Here is a 24399-nt window from a genome sequence, read left to right as displayed (position 1 = left end):
CTCCAAATTGATCTACGGTTAGGGTATCATCAAATCAAGGTTAGAGATGAGGATGTTCACAAAACAACTTTTAGATGTTATTATGAGCATTATGACTTCTTGGTCATGCCATTTGGGTTAACCAATGCACTTGCAACATTCCAACATTTCATGTATTAGTTATTTATCTTACAATTGAGGAATTTTGTGCTAGTTTCCTTTGATGATATCTTGATTTATAGTAAGACATGGGAGGATCACTTGAAGTACATAGATGAGGCGCTTGGCATATTTGAGCAGATTTCATTCTATGCTAAGGCATCCAAATGTGAGTTTGAGTTGATTGAGATATTGAGTTTGGGGCATAAGATTAGTGCCCAAGGGGCTAGCATGGATGAGGAAAAGATGAAGGCAATAAGGGAGTGGTCAAGGCCTAGGACATTGTCACATTTGAGAGAATTCATGGGACTTTGCAGTTACTATAGGAGGTTTGTGAAGGGGTTTTTAACTTGTAGCCCCATTGACGAATCGGATGAAGAAAGGAGCCTTCTCATGAAGCATTTCGACACAAAGAGCTTTTGACAAGCGCAAGTAGGTAATGAGCTCATGTCCTATTTTGGCTATTCCAAATTTTCATTTCCTTTTCTTTTAGAATATGATGCTTCAAAAGAGGGAATTGGAGTAGTTTAGATGCAAAATAGACACCTTAGAGCATTTGAGAGTAGAAAACTCAAGGAGACGGAGAGGAGCTTCTCTATTTCTAACAAGGAGATGTTGGGCATCATGCATGCACTAACCAAATTAAGACAATTCTTGGTTTGTGGTCAAAATGGATCATAACAACTTAAAATTCTTCCTCAATCAAAAGTACTTGAATGATAAACAACAAACATGGGTAAGTAAGCTACAAACCTATGATTTCTACATTGAGTATGTTAAGAGAAAGAATAATGTGGTGGTTGATGCACTCTCTAGGAAATCTTATATTTGTTCCATCATTGATATATTTTCTAATTGGAAGGTTTCTATAATAGCTGAATATGCCAAAAACACCTTTGCTATTGACATTCTGGAAGGGAAGCTACTTGATGACAGGTACAAAGTAGTGCATGAGCTCACTCGTTATAAGCTATATTACTAGGTTCACCTATTGCCAGGGTGGATCCAGGTTTGGTTCGCATCAGATCCGGGTATTGGGTCGGTTTGCCTGCAGGTTCTTGCAAGGTTCTGCAATTTGGCCAAAAAATGTTTTTAACATTCTGACAAGGGTCTAAGTTAAAGTCAGAGTTGAATATTATTAATAATTGAGGGTTTTTGTTGTACCTTGCTACATTATTAGCTATAAACTTATATCATTTGGATATGTAATGGTTTCATAATTATTATTGCTATATATCTGCTAGTTGCATCTGCTGTCACATTATAGCAACATTATTTATTGTTGGAATTGCTGCAACATTCATGATAATTTGATGTATGACGGTTTCCCATATTTATTTTTTCTATATATAAACAATGATCAGCATTTATTAGAGCAAATGAACATACTGGTTGTATATATATACCCAAAACAAACCCAAACCCCCCCCAAAAAATTTACCTGAACCCATGAACCGGATCCACGAACTTGAACTAGTATCAGTACCAGAATTGACAACTTAGTTTACAAGGATCAGGTATATGCTGGAAAATTTTGAGGGCTTGCCATGATACATCACTGGCTGGTCGCCCAAGGTACTTCAAGACATACAAGCAGTTAAGGGAGTGTTTTTCATGGAAGGGGTTCACAGATGATGTTTTGAGGCATGTTAGGGAGTGTTTGGTCTATCAGCAAAGTGAAATAGAGTATGTATTTCCATCTGGTTTGTTGCAACCCCTCCCATTCCAAATAAAAAGTGGGTGAGCATCTCCTTGGATTTTATTACAAGGCTCCCAAAGGTGCAAGGTAAGGATTGTATCTATGTGGTTGTTGATAGACTCAATTTGCTCATTTTCATGCTATGTCTTTAGAATACAAGGCCCCACAAGTGGCTGATTTGTTCCTTACAGATATTTTTAGATCTCATAGGCTGTCAAGGAATATTGTAAGCGATAGAGACAGTAGATTTATCAGCTTATTTTAGCAAGAGCTCTTTTGATTGACAGGGATGGAGTTGACTCTGAACATTATTTATCACCCTCAAATTGATGGACAAATAGAAATTGTGAATAAATGGATAGAGGGGTATTTGAGGAATTATGTTACAGGGCAGCAAACAACATGGGTCAAATAACTCTACCTTGGGGAGTATTGCTACGACTCCACTCATTACATGTCTATAGGTATGAAGTCTTTCAAGGTTCTCTACAGTTATGATGCTATTTCTTTCATGGATTCGATTCTTTCAAAAAGTAGAGTCTTTGGAGCTAGAGATTTGGTTCAACAAAGCCTAGATTTTGTGTATGCACTGAAGAATAATTTACTAGAATCTCAAACTGGCAAAATGTATGCTGATCATCACCGAATAGAATAGGATTTTGAGGTGGGAGACATGGTTTTCCTAAGATTACAACCTTATAGAGAGTCTTCCTCTCAAGGGAAGTTAAAGCCACAATTTTATGGACCTTACAAGATCATAAAGAGGATTAGTGAGGTTGCATATGAGCTGGAACTTCTGGAGAACAATAGGATTCATAACATTATTCATGTGTCATGCCTTAAGAAGGCCCTTGGATGGTAGGTTACATCTTCATTAGAGCTGCCACCATTTAATGATGAAGGGAAATTCGTCTTGGAGCCTGAAGCCACCATAGACACGACAAAGAAGAGGATAAAGAACAAACTCACTGAGAGAATTTGGTAAAATGGAAGAATCTTCCATTCGAAGACACTACATGGGAAGGAGTAGTGAAATTTGAACATCCAAATTTGAAATTGCTCGAGGACAAACAATCTTGGGGAGAGAGGAATGTCATGTCCCTTGCTCTCTAGGGCCAACTTCAACAACTTATCTAGAAGAGAAAACTGTTTGTATACACTAATTGTGTATATGTTAATAAATATTTTATATGATATATTAATAAATATTCAAAGATAAAATATTTAATAAAGAATAAAAAATTTGCTTCTAGGGCTGACTTGGTCTTAATATTGAATAATAATAACAGAAATATTTCTGTTGAGGAAGACTTAATTTTGAAATTGTTCTGAGCACCAATCCTTTTTTGAGGCTGACTTGTCTTTTTAGGTATAAATCTATCATAGATGCCATTTTGGCATTTAATTATCAAAGTGGCTGTTATAGCACAAATTCATTGATCAGCAAGGACAAAACATCCTATTACAACACCAGTTAGGTGATGATGAAAACGCTCCATCTATACTTATAGTTTTCATTTGGATTTCCTAGACGTGAGGTCAAAGATAAACTTCCAGTTTATTAAACTATAAGCCATTTTATAGGGATTCAGCAACATTCTACAGTAGACCAGTGAAAGGATATCTGGTGCAATAGAGGTTAAAGGTTGAGCAAAGGTTCCAATTTCAAAATGCATGTTGGTGCCTCCCAATTGCAGGCGTCACGTCTATTATTCAGTCTTGGGTGACAACACTTTATAGAGGGACCAAGCAGGAAAATAGCGAGCTGATTTCAAGGCCTATCAATGGAAAGTTTAGGGAAATCATACCCTACAATGAGCTGATTTTAAGGCCTATCAATAGAAAGTTTAGTGAAATAATGTCCTACTGTAAAGCGCCCAGCATTACCCTAGTCCAATTTCACCTTGGAGTGTGGAATATCCACAACCTTAGACCACACACCCAGAAATATTGTTGGTAGCCTTGATTTTGTGGTATTTGGTGCCCTTGGTTTTGTTGAGTTGGTTGGGCTATAATATTCATTATCACCTTTCCATGTAGATCCCATATTGCTTGCACAAGTTTACATGAGTTGATGTCATGGGTGGTACTTTGGTAGACCTTGCACCAAATATTTTTGGTGACTCCTTGTAGCTTTTGCAAAAAGAGAACAAGATGATGTCTCATGCCTATCATGGTATGTTGCACATTCTATGATGTGCAGAAGTTGAGGAAATGATACAACACCCATTGCTTGAGCTCTCACCAGCAGACAATCAATTGCAATGCGTCCTTGCATCTAATACACTATTCTATCCATGCAGCTGTTTTTCTTATTTGCTCTTCAAGCCATTAGTTGAGTTCTAAGACGACTGGCCTAGGACCTCCAAGCATAGGGCAATCTCCAAGGCTTTTTTGTGTGTTGGTAGCAAGCATTGGGCCAACTCTCTCTAGATGTGCATAGTGAGCCTATTGATGAACCACTTTTTCTTGATGATGTCATCAATTGTTTGTGGGATCTTTTAGCATAGCTCTTTGAAGTGTTGATCATAACTGCATATGAACTTACCTGCTTGCTATTTAATCTTTTTTAGAGTAATAATGTTCTGGCTAGACATCTCTTCCTTCTTGAGATCGTTCAAATTCTTTGGAATGGTCTTTGTGCCTTTGCATCTTAGTGCACATACCAATCTTGTGCTTGTGCATTGAACATGGCCACAAACGTTTTTATCTTTTAGATATCATCGATGATGTCTTCCCCTAAGAGATTCTACAAGCCTATAATGTTTGGAAGTGTCTCTATCACCCAGAAAGGGTTTAATAGAGGCGATCTTGTGCTTATAGATAATAATAGGATTCTGCATGGTGTTAGTTTGTGTAGCTTTAAATGCATGCACTATTGATTGATTTACTACTAAAATTGGATAAATCCTTAGAATTCAAAAGTAATTTATTGGGAATTCTATTATAAATAAGTTCAATTATCATGTTAATAGTACATTGTTGGGCTTGATGTTGGAGCTCAAATGTTGCAAATTCATGCATTTCTTCACAATCACATAAAGGGTCTCCTCTTTGGATTGAATCCACACAGGGTGGTAGTCTCTGGCTACAACATGGTTTATCAACATTAGGACATGTATACTCAACCTTCATAGCAGTATCTTTTGGCTCGTAAACAAATGCTCCATCTTGTAAGTTGCCAATCTTTACATAGACATGCTCAATCTACCTATATTTAAAAAGTACATCTGTGGGATCTCCAATATCAGCATTTTCATCCTTGTGTTGCCTCATTTGTGCATGGTGTATCTTCTTGGGTCTCTCTACCATCAATTGGGTAGTATGGCTTCTCTTTTCCTTTCATATCTCCCTTGGTGCTCCCTATGCTTGATACTATTGCTGGTACCAATGTGTATCTTGTGTGCTGTTTCATGAACCAGCAGTACCTTTGACTATATGCCTTTGAGCACAGCAGGGGGATGATTCCATTGGAAGAGCTTTGGTGTGTTTTTCCACTATCAACATCTTTACCTGAAGTGAAAGATACTTGAACAACTTGCAACAAATAGGTGTAAGAAATTTACTCATATATTCTTCTAAAGATGAATAAGTTGTCATAGCGAACTGTAGAACATGGGAATCAATTGCACCTTTCATGAATATATCTGTGGTGTGAGTTGATATCAGATTCGTATTCTTCAATTAGGCGATCTATTCAGGGCTCCAAGCAAGGAATCATTGGCTGTCGTTCCTGTGTTGTTGAAGCTGTGCAGAGAGCCAATCAAAGATGTTCTCAGGTAACTCCTCCCTGAATTCTTCTTCATGTCATTTCCTAGGCTTTACTCCAACAGGAATTTCTACTTAAGTGAATCCCTCAACTTTGAATGAGAACCATCTTCTGATCTTGTCACATATTATTTGTCAAGGCATCTTGCTGTACAACACAAAGGTTCATAGAGGGTCTTGCAATAGAACCAAAATGTCAACCATTTTCACCCTCCTTTGTGTAATGACCTTTCTGGGATGAATGGATTCAGGACCCAATGCCTGGTCTGGCATAGAAATATATGCAAGTATGAAGATACACACATACAACAAACTGCAACAAACATGTAACACAAAAACTGAACCTCATGGATGCATAACCATTGAAGCTTCACATCAACATCATAATGAACAAATGACAAACAATGGCCTCCGGGTTTGAATGATAACTTTATTTTATGAGATCGCGTTTCTTTAAAGTCTTTTATTTTTTATATTTTATGCATGTAGAAGGATAACATTTTTTTAAATTCTTTAAATCAAACTACAATTAGTTAGTCTATCAAAAATATGTGATGCAGCTGAAAACTTCTCTTTTTGCCTTTCTAATTCCAAAATTGGGATTTACTTCTTAAAGCCTCTCTCAAAGCCTATCCCTCATAGCCTCTCACTAAAATCAGTTCTCTTCAAATGAATAGGAAGTAGCATATATGCAGACTGGTATTTTGCAATAATATCTCATATTGTTACTGTTGTCACGATGAAATGCACCCATTGGAAGGTTGGTGACGCTAATTCTCCTTCCAACTAACACAATGGAAACACTCCTAGGCTGTGGGTGACCTGATAGTTGGAGTGAATTTCTAGAGAGGGCTGGTTCTCCTAGTATACCACCTTAAACTAACCTACTCTACTGCTGTTGCAAGGAAAAGGGATAGAAATAAGCATGAAAATGAACCTAAGACATGAAAGGAGGTGATACATTAGAAATTTAGTGACTTGTACTTGCTTTAGTATGCACAATTTGATTTGAGAGGCCAATAGACTATGCATAACTCAGGTTTTGACATGTTTGCATAAGTATTTCATAGAGAGTTGCTGAGTTTATGCTAATGTTCAGGAGGATTAACATTCACAGCTGAATTTTAACATGAAACTTTGAAGACAAACACAAACTATGACCTGCAAATTAATATGCTGCTGCATAAAGGTAAGAAAAATGAGACATAAATCAAGAATAAATGCTTTTATCATGAGATAGAATCATCATTTCATGGCATGAACAAGAATACAGCTTTGAGGAGGCAAAATGTGGCTTTTTATTGATCAAAAGGCATGTTACAGCAAAGAACAAGTCTGTTACAGTATTTTTCTCACAAAAATTGAGCTCAAAAAATGTTTGATAGATGATAATAATGTGTTACGATGAAGTCTGACTCATAATACAATTCTGTTTTGCCTAACTAGGTGTGCACTTTTCCAATCTAACCAACATGAGAGAATATAGCATATATGTTTTTGAAAAATATATACATTTTTTGTGTTGACTTGCCTAGTCAACCTTCTTTGCAATGCTTGGGAAACTGATTCCTGGTTTGACTCTTCGGAAAGCTCCAACAAGGGCTCCAGCTGGGTGTTGAGGGAAGGAAACCTTGACCTTTCAAATTCTGTGTCCTTTGGATGCTCCTAGAAAGGCTCCAATCAGCAATCTACACTCTCCTAGATGCTGGCAAGGTGTTGGAAACTGCTGCTACAGGTTTCTTAACTGCTCAAACTGACTCATACTTTTCTGAACTGCCCTTTAATACCTTAAAACTGCCACTAGCATACACATAGGAGATTATTTAAATGAGTTTGAAGAGAAATAGGTCTCTTTGTGGCATTGGATAGGCTTTTCCATCAAGGCATCTGGGTGAAATCTCTCAAGGTAAACTACATCCTTCAAACTTTGTTGTGGAACTGGATAAGGTCTGTTCTTGGAAAAGGCCTTATTCATGCTATTTCACTGTCTGCTGTACCCTGAGCATGATCCGACACTGCTATTTACAGATGAGTAAGGTCATTCGTAGGTGGGGAGATGTGTAGGTTCATGATATCTTTCCCATGGACTTCTATGACAGGCCTGTAGGCTGCCCTACCACTGTCACTTGCTGATTGGAGAGCAATATTTGGTGTTTCTCATAGGTGAATGAACAATAATGCCACTCATAGCCTTGTCGTTTGTGATAACTATCACCTATTTTCATATCATGTTGCTTGTTTGGTGTTCTGTCACAAGGTCTTTATGCAACACTGATACCTCCTTTGAAAAGTTAGCCTACAACTTGTCTTTTAAATTCTTCTCCTTGCTGTTTGTTCGCCTCTAGATTGTCTTCATGAGGGCTTTTACCCATTGACTGACATAGGTTATTCTTGGCTTCATAGCAGTGCCTCCATCTTGTAAACACCGTCCCTTAAACTCTTGATACCACCAATAAGTGAAAGCCTTCTTTTATTACTGTCATACATTATTCTTCATATCTCTGGGTCATAAGCACTGTCATCAACATTGTGCTTATGAAGATTCTAACAATACCTTGGACTGTTATCTATTGAGTGCTATCTTCATTGTTTCATGACTGTCCTCTTCATTGTAGCAGACCACTCTATCTACTCTTTGGACTTTGGAAAGCTTAATCCCTCTTTCACTTATTACCCACTTTCTCTAATGAAACAGTACCGTCATAACAGGTCTGAAGATACTCATACACTACCATTCATAACTGCAGAGACTTCACTAGCACTTCAAAGTGCCTCTAACTCTCAACCACCATGCAAGCTTCCTTGTTTGTTGACTGTAGTGACTGTCGTAACTTGCTATCATGCTGTGTTAGGCATAAATGGTTTATACTTTGACCGTGAATACGCTTTTTCTGCTCATTAACTATGACCTCTTTAACAGTCTCTCTTGACTCTCCTGGACTGCCATTCATAAGCTACACCTTGACAGGCCTGCATTTTTTAGAGGCCTTACTTATGATCATCAATCTTTAGTTTGTTGTCCTTTTATTGTGGAGGAATTCTATTACTGTAACATTCACTCTTTTGGAACTACATAACTATAGGAATGCAAGAGTACCTGTGAACCATCTATAAGAATCCAACTCTGAGAAAAAACATAGCCAGATACAATTTTGTAGAAACAAGTGATTCTAATTGTAGGTGTTGTCACGTTGGAATGCACCCTTTGGAGGATTGGTGAAGCTATTTCTCCTTCCAATTGACACAATGGAAACGCTCCTAGGCTGTGGATGACCTAAAAGTTGGAGTAAATCTCTAGAGAGGGCTGGTTCCCTCAGTATACCACCTAAAACTAACCTACTCTACTGCTGTTGCAAAGAAAAGGGATAGAAATAAGCCTGAAAAATGAACCTAAAAATAAAAAAAGAAGAGGTGATACACCAGAAAGTTTTGGTGATTTGCACTTGCCTATGTCTGCACAATAAGACCAACTAGACCAATCAGTGTACACAACTCATACTTGACTTTTTTTTTTGCATCAATATTTCATAGCAAGGTTCAAAATGTATAACAGTATTCAGGAGGAAGGTTGTTCACAACTGAAATTTGCATAAATTTGATAAACACAAACTATGACCTGCAAAAATATGTGCAACTGTATGAAGGCAAAGGGAATGAGATGGTAAATTAAGGATAAAAAGTTTTTTTATCACAGAAAAAGAATAATCATTCCATAATTTTGCACAAGATGGCTCTTTATTGATCAAAAGGGCACATATAGCCGAGTACAAATCTGAGAATACAATATAAATTAGAAAGCTGTTCTCTCATGATATGATAATAATATTTTCCTTTAGAAAGCATCCCTTATTAAGTAGAACTTTCAAGAGAAAAACTAGAAGGCATCCCTTTGAGGGTATAAATGTGCTTAGCTACTTAAAGCCATGTCAAACCTTCTTTAAGTGCTGGAAGAAACATTGTCCTAGTTTGACTCTTTCAAAACCTCTTTTTAGGATGTTGGAAATAATGCTAATGATGAACTGCCCTTGTTTGCTTCGAACATTTCAAAATGCTTGCATACAACTCTGTCTTCATGATTGTCCATCTCCTGAAAAATCTCAACAACTGCCACTGATGACCACTAAACTACTCTTTCATGAGAACAGGACAGATTTCCTATCTTTTGCAACTATCATGACTGTGACACCTTTAACTTCCTTAAGGCGTAAGGGTCTCAATAATTGATCCTTTGAAGTTTGAACTACATACCACGAACAAGACATATTTTGACTTCCACCTTGCCAGTGCCAGTACACAATCTTGTAAAGAACCACCAGGATCATGTTTCAATTTTCTATATTTCCCATTGGGACATGTATGGATGATATTCCAGATGATATGTTTTACTCAACTCTCCTTTGCTGGAGCCCTCAAATGCCCCTAATGAAGTTTGAGATAAACCATCTAATTGTCCAATTGAAAATGGAGATCTTAGATTAGGAACAAAGAGCAACACATTACGGTTGTCACTAGCACAGGCAAGTAAAACCCTCGTGACTCTTCATGACTGAGCAACATTGGTCTACTAAGCATGATCTGCACAAGGTATACCCTACATTGTTCAAGCCTGTAGCAATACTCTTTTGTCTCAATCACCTTTGCTAATACATGATACCTATGGACTGTCATTCCTAGGAACAAAGAGCAAAACATTACAGTTGATACCTTTGCTAATACTTGATACCTATGGATTGTCATTCTATAAAGTTGAAGGCTCCACAAGTAATTTCATCTATAACTCTTCCAGTACCCTGTAGTACCTCTTATAGCATAACCATAGAACATGGAATCATAGGTAATGCCCAAAACATTGTTTTATGTTTTCTCAATATAGAATAGACAGTTCTACATGACAACATCTCAAGCATTTGACTGAATTCATTAGCACTAAGTGCTACTATTTTCGAAGGAAAAGCATTGACGAAAACAAGAAAATTGCCTCTTTGCTCTGGCTGTTGCACCTATGCTGTCATGTCTTAGAGTCACAGTACTGTACAGCTCAAGAGCCATCCAGTGATATGTTCCTGCTTCTGTGATTGTCATCTCAGTTAGAGGTTCTTCCCAAGTTTTAGATCTCTGTGGATTATCATATTCCCATGCAAACAGTCCATGGCTTGCACAATATCAAGAGCAAAAATTATTGCAACATGAAGATCTATTCAATCAGTGCATGAATTCATCATTTATTTCTGTAAGGACATGCCTGGAAGTAGTTCAGTGACTATCACATTGAATGGTTCTTTACACGCTCCAATGAACTTAACAAGGTTCTTATTCTGTAATCTAGAATTCATTGTAATTACTCCTTGAAATCATGCCTCGAGCTTTTTTTTTCATTGAGAATTTGAGAGCATCTCCTACAGGCCATACCATGGAGATACATGTTTTAAGCTTTTGTTAATCCCTTCTTGTAACTGTTACAATCTTCACATACTCTGTACGCTACCCATATGTCCCTTTAAATGTCATACTATTGAGATATCTCGTTTCTTTTTTTAAAATATCTCTCATCATTACATTTTTCATCTGAGGGCAAACTTTAATCTTAACATCATCGGGCTAGATTGTGGATATAAATCTGTGTCCCAGTGCCGTTCTCTGCAAAGCTTGCAAACTTGCTTCCAATGGTATATTACATTGAATCATGAGTACTCCTTAATGGATTTCAAGTGAGCCTCTGCTTCACTTTTCTATGTGCTTCAAGGTCAAGATCCATCCATTCTTTCTCAAAAAGGCTGCTGACCTCCTGTTCATCTTCAAATCTTGCCGCAAAAGTGACATGTAGAACTTTAATCATTTCATAAAACTTGATGTGAGAGTTTTTAAGTAGAAGAGCATTTGCTACTTGAGTGCTCCTGTCACTGTCAGAAGTGAAAAATGTGATAGTATCCTCAATCATCTTCTGCACTTGAGCAGAACTGGCATATTTCAGCAAGTCTCCATAGGCAGATGCAAATGTTTGCCTTCCTGCTGAACTTTTTTCTCCCATACACATCTAGGTATTTCTTTCACAAGGAATTTCAACAGGTCTTGAGCAAATGGTGTCAATAATGCACATAGAACTTCTGCCAGTTTTATCATTGCTTTTGCAGACTTTTTCTTGTTTGTCCACGATGATGATAACATTTCATCACAAAGTACAGCAACCATTTCTGGAGGATATAACTGAAGAGTAACACTTTCACCATGGAAAAAGTTTGCATCATTGCAATGATCTGGTATAGAATGGACAAGTGTAAGCCAAGGAAGTCTCATAATTCTCTTCAGATGCAGTACTATTATTGTCTTGTATGTTGTCTACTATATCAATTCTCTTATCATCATCCTTACAGTTATCAACACCAATGGGACGATTAACTGAGGCTTCATCATTTGGCATATGAAAAACATGTGAAAATAGGCTCCCAACCACAGATGGATGTGTGGTATTCATGCCAAAGAAATGGGACTCGAGACTCGGACCCAACTCGGCGAGGCGTACTCATCTTGGGACTCAGAGTCGAAACTCGGCTGGACTCGGCAAAGTGAAAAACTCAAGAAATTTAGAGATTTTTAAGGATTTAAAACTCGTTTCATGCACCCTTTATTAAATACACCTTAAAGACAGAATAACATCATCAAATAGAAGCTAATTTGATTACATGCACAAGTATGCATCAATCACATAAGCATAAACGCAAATTGTAGCTGAAGGAAATAACAAACATAGATATATAAATATTGTCAAATGTATACAATATTACAAAACTCATGGAATAAAAAATCCAAGTCATCATATGATCAAATGAGATGCAAACTCTTCCTTTCCAACTCTTGATGCACCAAATGAAAGTATATGTTCCCTACTTTTATCGGCGCAGTTTCCGCCCTAATTTTATGACGGGGGTTTGGGGGCAGTGCCCCCAAGTTGGGGTCAAGGGGCAGCGCCCTGCGAGGCCAAAAGACTCTTATTATTTGATAAAGGCGTCGGGTGTTATTTTTCTATTGTTTCTCCTCACAACTCACTTTTCTCCTCCTATTTTGCCAAATGAATGAAATGAAGTTCACTTTTAGGGGCAAAGCAAAATATAAACAAAAAAAAATAAGTTAAAAACATTTTAAAACATGTTTTTTTTTTTTTGTGTCTTTAAGTTGCCTTACGCCGGCCGAGTTTGGCGAGTCCCGATTCCCAAACTTGGCGATTCTAGTTGAGTTTGGAAGATGGTGATTTTGGGCGATTTTTGGGGCCAAACTCGTCCGAGTCCGAGTCCAAGCCCAGTAGACTCGGCGACCCTCACTCGACTCGGGAATCGCCCAAACTCGGTGATTTTGGGCGATTCCCATTTCTCTGATTCATACTTAACTTTGATCATTGCAAGATTTGTTTGTCAGACAAAATGCTAGTCTTAGATCTTGACAGGCATCATCAGCTAACTCTCTTTTATAGTTGGTATCCTTGGTTTGTTTTCCTCCAACATATCCATGGCTGGATGAAGTGCAAACAAACCTGCATCTTGTTGGCCTCCATGGATTGTTGCTGAAGCTTTTCCTCTGACAATGCAAACCTATATACTGCTTGAAGCACTGTCAATACGCCTACTCCAATGCCAAATAATACTTTCTTGCTCTTGATAATTATAGGATTCACTTACAGTTAACAAAAATCTCGCTTGAACTCTTAGAGACACCACTCTTTAAGTCAACTTATACTCTCTAATACTAAATGGTGTGGTCATGAAGTCAAGAGATCCTAGTGAATGAATTTTTAGCATGGCTCTTGTAATAGCTACTCTCTGCTTTTGACACCAGAGAGCTGGACAATTCTCTCACCTGTCTGAGTATGGTAGCCATTAAGAAAGTCTCTAATAAAATTGTGTGTGTTTGCAGTCTTGGCATCGTCCATGGCCTGATCTAGAGTAGTCATTACAACATTCTAAAATGACGAAGAATTTATCTCAAGTGTATTTCCCTTGGTTAATGCATTAGTACAATCAGATATTGGATCCTTATAAACAGACTTATCATCTAATGGGAAAGTAGTCATTACAGTATATCTAGTACTCTTTCTTGAAATTGCAGACTTGTTCCTCTGTCATAGCTTTTATGGACTAAAAACAAAGGTACCTGGTAGGCATAGAACATAGCCAAATGAAGTTTTCATCTTGGAGACACTTGGGCACATGGAGATGACTTGCTACAAGACCCAAAGCTTCAGCTTCTACATGTAATGTACCATGCATCTTTCCTCATTCTGCAATGTGCCAGACAGGGCAACAGAGCAGCAAACTATAGTTTCCATGCCAAGTCTAGAGAGAGACTCCTTCAACGCTCAGTCAAACCCAAAAAAATCAAAAGAAAATATTTTAACTTTTCCCTCTACAACTGGCATGGGGACTTGGTAAATATTGAGATCTTGTTTTTCTTCTGGTTTCCTAAGGCTTGAAAGTCATTTCACTTCACAATAACATTGCACTTTTTCAAAGTGTAAAACCTTCATATCACCTATTTATGCCTTCTATGACATGACTTTATAGCTTTAAAGACCTATGACTGAAAATGATGACTGTAAAACTTTCTAAGATTTCCGTAGTGGCTATTTGGGTCACGGTGAGACAAAAATATTAACAGTTGCATCTTTAGGACTTCAATCGATTACATAATAATTAAGTCCTAACAGCCTTTTTTTGGAGCTGGTATGGAATATATTTGTGTCTTTATTTCTGGGATTTGCTGCAAGTTGGTCAGATCTACTTGAAATGAATGGATATTTTAAAATTCCAGTTCTGGCTGTGTTTTAATCTTAATGCCCTTGGGGAAAATCTATGTCAGTATTAATAAAGAACAAATTGAAAGAAAGAAACATAGCTACGCTTAACAGAAAAATGCTAATAAGAGCCCATGTACGGCGAACACTCTTAGTTGCTGTTACAGATCTGTGAAAAACTTCCACTTGTCAGATCTGTTGGGAGTTCTTGCAAATGTTGGGCCTTTGATTTGTTTCATGTACAACACAAAAATTAGGAATGGGCATGCAAGTGTGTTGCAGTCTGTGCATGGTGTGCAACATGTGGGTAAGTGTACACATAAAGTGAATGGTAGCAGTGACGGGATTTGATAGGGATTGTTCAATTCTGGTTTTTACTTTTGGTATGCTTTGGTGGAATCATTGGAACATGGTGTGTTTTCTAATTATTGTTGTGATGGATTTTTGAGTAGGATGCATGATGAGTGGTGGTGCCAGGCATGAGAGGGTCCTAGATGTGCTTGCCATATGAGTTGTGGGTTTGATCAAGATCGGCAACACAAATTTTTCAATGGTGTGTGATGATTTTCAAATTCGACACTCAGGTTTTACTTTCTGTGACGCTGTGCCAATCTGTGAGCAATGAAGCATTCCACATGAGAGATGTGGTGCATGCAGTTTTGGAGTTGCACTTGCTGTTGTTGTTGAGCATTGCGGAGTTTTGCATCCATAGATTATTCTTCAATTATATGAGGATGGAGTACATTATCTATTCCAGGAGAATGTTAGCAGTAGGGCCATAAAATAGGCTATTAGGACTTAATTATTATGTAATCAATTAAAATCCTGAAAGTGTAGCAATATGAGATTGTTATTTTTTAGATAAAATTGTTGGGGTTTAACAGGGTTCCCTGCCGTTGAAAATAAGCTTCATACATAGATTATCCTATCAAATCCTAATTAACTAGATACAAAACAATACTTAAAAAGGTGTAGCAGCATCCAAGATTCCAAACAGGTCCAGCACCATTAAACTCTAATACTACAACCAAAAATGCAGATGATATTCTAATCAAATAACAGAAATAAACTTTAAAGGAAAAACTAACCCCCAACATTCTCTAGGTATATGAGAAGTTGACACTGTTTCTACCACCTCCTCCACCCATTGCTTTTCTGCTTGTGTAGGTCTCCCTCTGCAATGACCCACCAGAGATGAGAAACAAACCTTGTAATAAATCTCCCTACACTGGTGAGACTCGTGCATGTATGGGCTGCAAAAGACTGGTATTGTGAAGTCATTGCATGTGTGACCTTGCTAAGTCTTTGTCCACATTTCCAAAAATGCACTTAGAAAACCAATTTCCCTCCATATCTCCACAATTTCGTCATCATTTTTTGTCGCCCAGAATAGGAATGGATGTGGAACCTTCACCCTCCACCTCTAGAGCCATAAACTTCTTTTCATGCCCTATCTCTGCCTTCACAATATCAAGACTCATACCAGAGAATTGATCTGGTAAAAATAGCAGCAAAAGCCATAATTGAATGACTGCTTTGGGAAGAAGATAAGCTTGGTTAGTGATAGAGTCTCTTGAGATTGCAGTCTTTGAGCAGCTCCCGGCAGATAGATTTTTCTCTCCAAGAATGCCTCTGACAAATCCTAGGGCTGCTGGCTAATTGCAAGAGAAAATCATTGAAGATGCCTGTCTGAAATTCTCCCAGGTGGTACCTACATATCTGCATAGACCTTCTTTTGTTTGCCCACCATGCCTCGCTAGATACCAACAATGCACCCTGCCAAAAACAAACCAGTTGAAAGCTCTAATGCCACCTGTACCTTACCATAACTATAATTTGATGCATTTACATTCCTTTAACAATATCTTCTGTACATCTCACCTCAGGCTCACATACTTTCATAATTGCATTGTACATCTTCCAATTAGTATTCCTCCTTACCTACTTCATTGCTGCCATTTCAATCCTCTTGCTAATCTCCATCCCATTCGGACAGCTGATAGCCCCTTAGATTAATTTGGATTACCTTTACATTTAATAAGATGGTTAAAACTTAAAAGCAGAAACCGACAACACCTAACCATGAAGGTCATCAATTTTCTTGTTCAGTTGTCTTAAGTTAAGGGGCCTTATAAGAAAGTAAAGATTCTAAATTTTTCCATGTGTTTACACTATGACCGTATATGGCTGTTATTGGCTCTTGAGTCCTTGATTGATGCCCTCATTGGTCAAACAGTCTGCTACCATATTGAGATTTCTTTTGCAATGATTTGAAATGGTTGATTCAAAATTCTCTCTTAACCTTTGCACCTCTATTTAATGATTCAATTTCCAGCTTGGATTTCTTCCCTTGTTAATATAATTAATCACAACTATAGTCTCCTACAATCAACTTTGTTTAATTTTATGAAACCACTGTCTCTGAACTTTCTATTAAAGCTTTCCATTCAGCTTCATTGTTTGTGTGAATACTGAAGAATAGGGAGGCTCTGTATAACATTTTCCTTGAGAAATCCCTGATCACAAAGCCTCTGCCAGAAATGCCTAGGTTTTCCTTCACTCCACCATCGAAGTTTAATTCGGTGATATCACTTCTTTTCTTGGGGATCTACTGGTTTTTGCCCACTTTGAGTTCTTCTATTATTGTTTCCTTCTAACCCTTGAAAATGGAGCAATATGAGATATTATTGTAAAATAGGACTTCATATATTTATAGGCTACTTCCTATTTGTTTGTAGAGAGTTGATTTTATAGAGAGGTTTTGAGAAGAAAACTTTGGTTTTGCGATTTGAGAGGCAAGAGAGGGTATCCGCTAGCCCCTTGCCCCTTAAAGGGAGGTCATTGTAAGTGATTTATTTATTGTGATAATGTGAAGCTTCAATGTTTGTGCATCCATGAGTTTCAGCTTTTGTGTTTAATGTTTGTCATATGCGTGTATGTTCAGATATGTAGATTTTTCCATGGTAGACCAAGTATTAGGTCTTGAATCCATGCACCTTTGCTGAGACTGTTCTTCAGGCTTGTTGCTAATGGCAAGCTAGTGCTCAATGTTCAAATGCTTAACAAATAATGTTGTTGTGCAAAGATGTTTTATCTTGAACCATGGTATAAGTAGTAGAATCAAATATGCAAAGATGTTTTACCTTTGGCTTTTATCGAGACTATGTTACAACAGGAGTTGTTTGTTGCAAGGCTTTGGAAAGACTTCATTCAAGAGATATATTGTCTTAAGAATTGGCTTGCCCTAGTATTGAAATGTCATTCCCTGCTATGCAACATGCAATGAGCCATCTCCATAATTGTGGGTTTCTCCTTTCTATAACATCTTTTTGCTGTGGGGTGTAAGGATTTGTGAATTTCCTTTGTATCCCTTTATTGTCATAGTATGATTTGAACTGTTGATTGTTTTTTGTTCATAGATACTGGTAAGTTGAGGGTTCTATTGGGGCACTCACCCATGGAAAGAATAAAAAACCATAACTAGCATCTGCATCATTAAGAGGTGCAATGGGTTAGCTGATAGGAAATATATTGTGCCAATTGATAATACTTTGCTGTGCTAAAAATAATGGTTTTTTTCCATAGAGTAAGTCAATTCCAGCAATTGAATTATATTTTCTAACGTGAGACAACTTTTCCAACAAAGCTTATAGAGAAAAGCCTATTGACTAAAACAGAATGAGACATATAAATCTCAATTCTGAGAACAGCCTCTGATGACCAATTGCAAGCCATACAAAAACTATTGAACCAACAGGAGCATAACCCATCTGCCTGATTACAGACTCTGCGAAAGGACAAAATATGCCGCTAAACCAAAATTACCACTGTAGAGCTGTCATGCAGAAGGACATGCCTAGAAAGCATCAGGGGCCTTACTGAATCTTCAATTAGCAATGAGCCCCAAAATTTACTAATAGGTGCAGCTTTCACACAACATCCATCCTTCCTTTTTCCTCCCATTGCATCAACACCAACAATTTGAACACCATGCTTTGGAAAGGGGGCTTTCTTAGCATGAACCATGCCATCTTCTGAAATAGCAGGAAGAACAAACAAATTGGAGATTTTCAAAACCCATTGTGGAGAACTAGCCGCAGCACATCTACATACAAAGCAACATCTTGACAAAATAAAAGCAGTTCTGGTTTTTGAGAATAAACCAGTCGAATCGCCTTGCACAAATATATAATTCCCTCCATTAGACCAAATGTTGAAGAAGGCGGCAATGGGGGTGATCAGCACATGTTGGAATTTGTATGTGTATTTATTATTAAGGAAGTAATTTCAGTTGTATACATCGTGTGAGTTAATTATGGTATACAGACAAATATTGTGTAAATCTTAGTTCAAAAACTTGCCTAAAACTCACAAAATTCACAAGTCAAAATGGCTTGTGAGTTATTCATAGTATAACTTCACATCAAGTTATTGGCCCTGCAAAATGTAGAGAAAAATGGCTCGTCAGTTACTCAGTATTACTTCACATCAAGTGATTGGTCTTGCAAAATGCAGAGAAAAATTCAGCAGTGTAGCAATAAATCAGCCAGCCAGAAAAAGCCTCATTTGTGAACATTTGAGTTACCCCTACAACCCCATGAGGAGGACTTCCCCTCGGCCTTGTTGGGGATCTGCCCCAAAACCCCTGCCACCACAACCTTCCCATAAGGGGCACTACTTCTTGACCTTGGTGGGGGTTGCCACCCCCAGACCCATGCCTTGGTTTTAAAAAGAAAAAAATAAAAACTGTTTAGGGCCCATGTTTCCATGGATGAAATTTATAAAAATAATAATATGCATATGTAATTTATAATCATATGACACCATGATGAGAGTTGAACTCATTATAGACTGTTATAATCACATTTTTATTGATGAATCCCCTGCTTCACGGGGAGGATTTAGCAACAATAAAAAATCATGCCAATTCTGAATCTATTGGTGACAGGGAAGAGTTGTAGTTAATGTGTTAGAAGGTTTCTATTGCTGAGTAACCAGTCTACAGTTGTTACACAACAGTTTTATGTTGCTGTATAAGAAGTGTTTGGATGTTGCACAATAGTGTTCAATTGTTGTGTAACAAGATTTTTGTTGCTGCACAACAATCATTAGTTGCTGCACAACAATCATTAGTTGTTGCACAACAAGTTTTAGTTGCTGTGCAACTGTCCTTGGTTGCCGCATAAAAAGTCTTGAGTTGCTGTGCAACAAAAGTCAGTCACAAACATAGCTGAAGCTTCTGGTGTCTAGAAGTAGTTCTTAGGGATTTCAGTAGTGATTGTTTTTGGGTGAAGTTGTTTTTTGAAATTTTTGAAGCATCCCTTTTCAAGGTTTGATGTTCAAACCATTTTAATTTTTTTTATTTTTTATGTAGAGTGGACCATATAGCCCACAATTAATGTATAATTAAAACTAGTCTATGATATATATTTAAGTTTTAACTGTAATTTTGATCTATATATGAACGGAATTAGGAATATATCTTCTAAATTCAGTAGTATGCACGTTTTGAAGAATGTTGTTTCAAATTTATATGCTTTTTAATTCTTGAAAAATTTTGCCTAGTCATTGTCAAGTTTGTCTCCAAGTTCCAAGTGACTGAAAATTTTGGGACAGTGGAGATTTTGGGATAGTTTTGTGTATTGTTCATTATGATTTAAACAATAGTACGATACCTCACCTCTTCAATGGTTATCATGAGTATGTTAGCAATAAATTGGCCATCCTTCACCTCTCCTTCACAATCTATGACTCTCAAATTATTGCCCCACTATAATTAGATTGATCAAGGGTCGATATTTGGTATGCTTCCATCCATGTGAAAAAAAGGGATATCCCTATGTCAGCCCTTAAATCCATTATGGGCTTCAGTGAATCTTCTTCAAGTTTCATCTCCTTTCCCAATAAGGTGCTTTGCACCTTTGTATAACCTGGGTTCCTGTATCCTTTTGGAGCTATATTAATTTTTCTAACCATTTCTTGTCAATATGGTGAATTAACAAACATTGGATGCCAATGCATTTGTATAGATACATTTGACATTCTGTTGATTGACAATCTTGTGAGACTCATTTTGAAATGTCATTTCTAATGATTTAGTTTGTCTCTTATGTGTAATAGGTTGTTCTCGAGGTGTGGCCAAAAATGGGCAGCTCTCTAGCACAACTTAAGGATTAGATGGTGTGAGAAGGAACTTCATTCCTTAAAATCCTGTTATTACCGAAGGATGATTTGATCAACAACTTGTTGCTTCAGCTGCTTGCTCCTACTTGTTAATATGTGCTATCACTTGCTTTAATGTCATGGGTGCACAATTCGTTGATGCTATGTCCATAAATGCCACACCAATAGGCTTTTTACTTGACTATATGAGTTTGAATACTTGACACCACGCCCATTGTAAATCCAAACATAGCCCCCACCACTACGGATTGGTTGTATCATTTCAACGTATTTCCAAAGGGGAGGATAATAGAATTAGCTGTCATTGTAATCCTTATGGCAACAAGTTTGATAAACAATACATTCAAAACAAATGTAAACTTTATATTTATATTTACAAATGAACTCTCTTGTTTTGTTTCTGTTTTCATTCTTCTACGAATCTATACTTAAAATATTAAATGTAATAAGATATATATATATATATATATATATATATATATATATATATATATATGTATGTATGTATGTATGTATGTATGTATGTATGTAATATGTATGTATGTATATACGTATTATAGGATATCTAACAGTATATCCTATATATATGCTTAAACTATTAAATGAAATAAGATATATATACATATATATTTCATTAAGTATACTTAATGATATATATATGTATATATATCTTATTTCATTTTATAGTTTAAGCATATACATAGGATATCCTATAATATGTATCTATACATATACATATACATATACTTTATGAATTATATGTGTATATATATCTTATTTCATTTAAATTTAATAGCTTAAGCATATATATAGGACATGCTATTAGATATCGTATAATATGTATGTATATGTCTATATATATAGATATACATATACATATATACTTTATGAAATATATGTGTATATATCTTATTTGATTTAATATTTAAAGTATAGATTCGTAAAGAGTGAAAACAGAAACAAGTGAGTTCATTTGTAAAACAAAATTGTAGAAAAAAAATCCAAAGAATATACCGTTTTTCCAAAAATCTTTCTCTGTGATGTCCATGTTAGTGAATGGGCTCTTGCACACATAGAAAGAGCAATCCAGCCTCTTTGGAACCTACATTGATCAATCTTCATCTCTATTTATGTCATTACAAGCAAGAATGAAATTTCACTGAGGATAAATAATTTTTGTGTTTGCAAACACGATGAGGTAAAAGTAGTTTGTTTTAGTTTTTCAAATGCTTTATATCACTTTTAGGGTTAGGGATCACACTTTTGTCAATTATAGTCAAAGTGTAATGTAAAATGATATTTAAAAACAATAAAAAATGAAAGAAAAAGTTTTACCAATCAGTGCAGGTTTATTTTGGGTTTTGGTGGATCCTTTTGGGTTCATGCCCCCTCTTCAAAGCCCCAACTAGATCAACTTGGATCTTGAATCAAGATTGAATCAGACCTGGATCTGGGGAATGCTTTCAACGAACTGTATATATTATATATATACCACCCCTCTCCACCTATCGAAATGGCTTCAGTTCTAGTTTTATAAGCTATAAAAAATGCTGCTCTAAGTCATTCCGAAACCTCTCCTACTAGTCATTCGGGCTAGCTCACTTTTGCGCATATGCGAGTCAAAAATGGAACAACGAGACCACCCCAACCATTTGAAGCTCCTATATATGAAACATCAATTTGTCATGTTGCCAACCGCTTGACTAAGTGATTTCAGGTTGTGCCATTCGTCAGTTATGTCTGGCGCTATTTTCAACAACCAGTAGGGGTTTTGCATATATATATATATATATATTTCCATTTTTTTTTTCAAAAATTGAGTTTTGGAACTTTTACAATGTAAATTAAGTGCAATTTGGTGTGGCTCAAATTATATTAAGGATAATTTCTGTATTAAGGGTGAATATATATGAAAACTGAAATGCTTGATTACATGGGCCATACCTACTTTTTTTGGTACGGATAAATCCTCTCTTTTTCCTTTCTTTGTCAGTTACTCTTACCCTACACAACAGATATGGATAGTTTTGATTTTATAGAACTGAATGCCCGAGTAAATTTGTCTGAACAGTTAGTTCACTGTAAATAATAACCAAAATTTGGTATGGCCCAAAATTACATTAGAGACGGTTTATGGAGTCTTAGCTGTGAATTTAAATAGAATTTATTATTAGATTACATGTTTCACAACTATTTGTTTTTAAATAAATGATATAGGGAATGGCTCCATCTTCTCCTTTATTTCTGTTATTCTTTCTTTGACTGTCATTCCTGCCATACAGACTAGCTACGGATGCTTAGCCATGATAGGTAGCTACTGTCATTCCTACCATACAGACTAGCTACCATACCTGCTTATTTGTAATACCTATCGTGGCTGTTATAAAGCATTTGATAGGGGATGGTGAGGAAACATGTCCCAGCTGTCTCTGAGTATTGGAAACTTGGAAACCATTTTTATATGTAACCGTAGTTATATGTTTGCAATTCATCAGATCATCAATTAATATGTTACTAAAAGTTTCTGTTTAGCGGAAGAGTAAAATAGCATTTTCTGGCATGCTATTGTATATACTTGATTACATATGAATGGAATTTTTCTAATCTTTAATTGGATGTTTATTATTAGGACCGAGCATGTAAAACCCAAAAATATTGAGCCGCCTGCACCAGAGAAGAATATTCCTAAGGAGGACAAGCAATAGGGTGGAATTGTTCAATATGTAGTTACAGAACAAGTGAAGGTGATATTTTGTTGGTTTTTTCTATATTAATGAGAATCCCTTCAAAGATCTCTTAACATCTTAGTTATTCAGATCAAGTATTTAGTGAGAGCCTATGTGATTGACTAAACATGTCAAAGTTTAAGGATACTTATTACAAAGCCATAATAGTTGCATATCATGCCAAATTTTCCTCTTTGCCATGAAACAATGTATCATAAAAATAATTTATAGTGCAACAATTATGTTCTGTTGTCTAGCCTCATTCTGGTTTAGTATTAGTGTTTCCTTGCATCTAATAAGGTGAGTGTGAGGACAGGTTAAATAATTTGCATTTATATTGATATATTTTTTGTTGGATTTTCTACACAATGGTTAATTTCTATGTATGAGTGTAAATATTGAATGATACTAACATGATATAAGACTCCATCCTTTTCTTTAAGTGCTGGGTAAGCACACAACTTAAGGAAATTTGGAGGGAAATTTTTATTATCAAATCTCACTTTGAACTAATTTTTGTCATAAAGTTGAATCACATGAGGTTGGGCTATTGCCAAGTGTTTTCCCTTTACAAGTTTTGTGCCAAGACCATACTATTCAGATTCAACTAGTTTTTGTCAAGTGTTGTCAATTGGGCAACAGCAAGTTTTTTTTTGCCTCGAAATGGATGACCTGGTGACACTATCGAAGACTTGCAAAGTCTTACAGAATCTGCTAATAATTGATGATTCGTTGCTGGCTTGGCTAGTCTTTGCAATGTATTCTATGTTCTTTTAAAACAAATGTAAAATGGTGGCCTAGCATATATATCCTTTAAAAGTCAAGAGGATAGGCTGAAAAAATATCATAAAACCGTAATTTTAAAACATGCCATCATAATTAAGGCTTTGTTTGATTTAAGGTTGATTTTCTTTTTATTGATGTTTATTTGTTTCAGATGCAATGATATCATTTTTGTTGCATTATGACAAAAAATCAATGAATGCTGAATTGATGGGGTGTAGGAGCAAATAAGTAATCAACCAGAAGCTCCAAGTAACCAACAAGTAGACACAATACAACCTAAACCACCCAAAATCTACAATCATCAACACCTAAAATTA

General features: G+C 36.5%; 1 protein-coding gene across 2 annotated transcripts in view; it reads left to right on the top strand.

Moving 5' to 3' along the window:
* LOC131063509 (uncharacterized) overlaps positions 1-23543 on the top strand; it is a 38175-nt gene extending 14632 nt beyond the window's left edge. Inside the window, exons 2-3 of one of the 2 annotated variants that reach the window (XM_057997352.2) lie at positions 5526-5616; positions 23200-23543. In XM_057997352.2, coding sequence (XP_057853335.2) covers positions 5526-5616; positions 23200-23229 — 121 coding nt within the window. In that variant the 3' untranslated portion in view covers positions 23230-23543. The remainder of the gene's footprint in view (positions 1-5525; positions 5617-23199) is intronic. The other variant, XM_057997353.2, reaches the window with a different exon arrangement.
* The last annotated feature ends 856 nt before the right edge of the window (positions 23544-24399 follow it).

The sequence above is a fragment of the Cryptomeria japonica genome, chromosome 6 (genome assembly GCF_030272615.1).
Source record: "Cryptomeria japonica chromosome 6, Sugi_1.0, whole genome shotgun sequence".
Taxonomy (NCBI): domain Eukaryota; kingdom Viridiplantae; phylum Streptophyta; class Pinopsida; order Cupressales; family Cupressaceae; genus Cryptomeria; species Cryptomeria japonica.
This window is presented reverse-complemented; position numbering and strand designations above follow the sequence as displayed.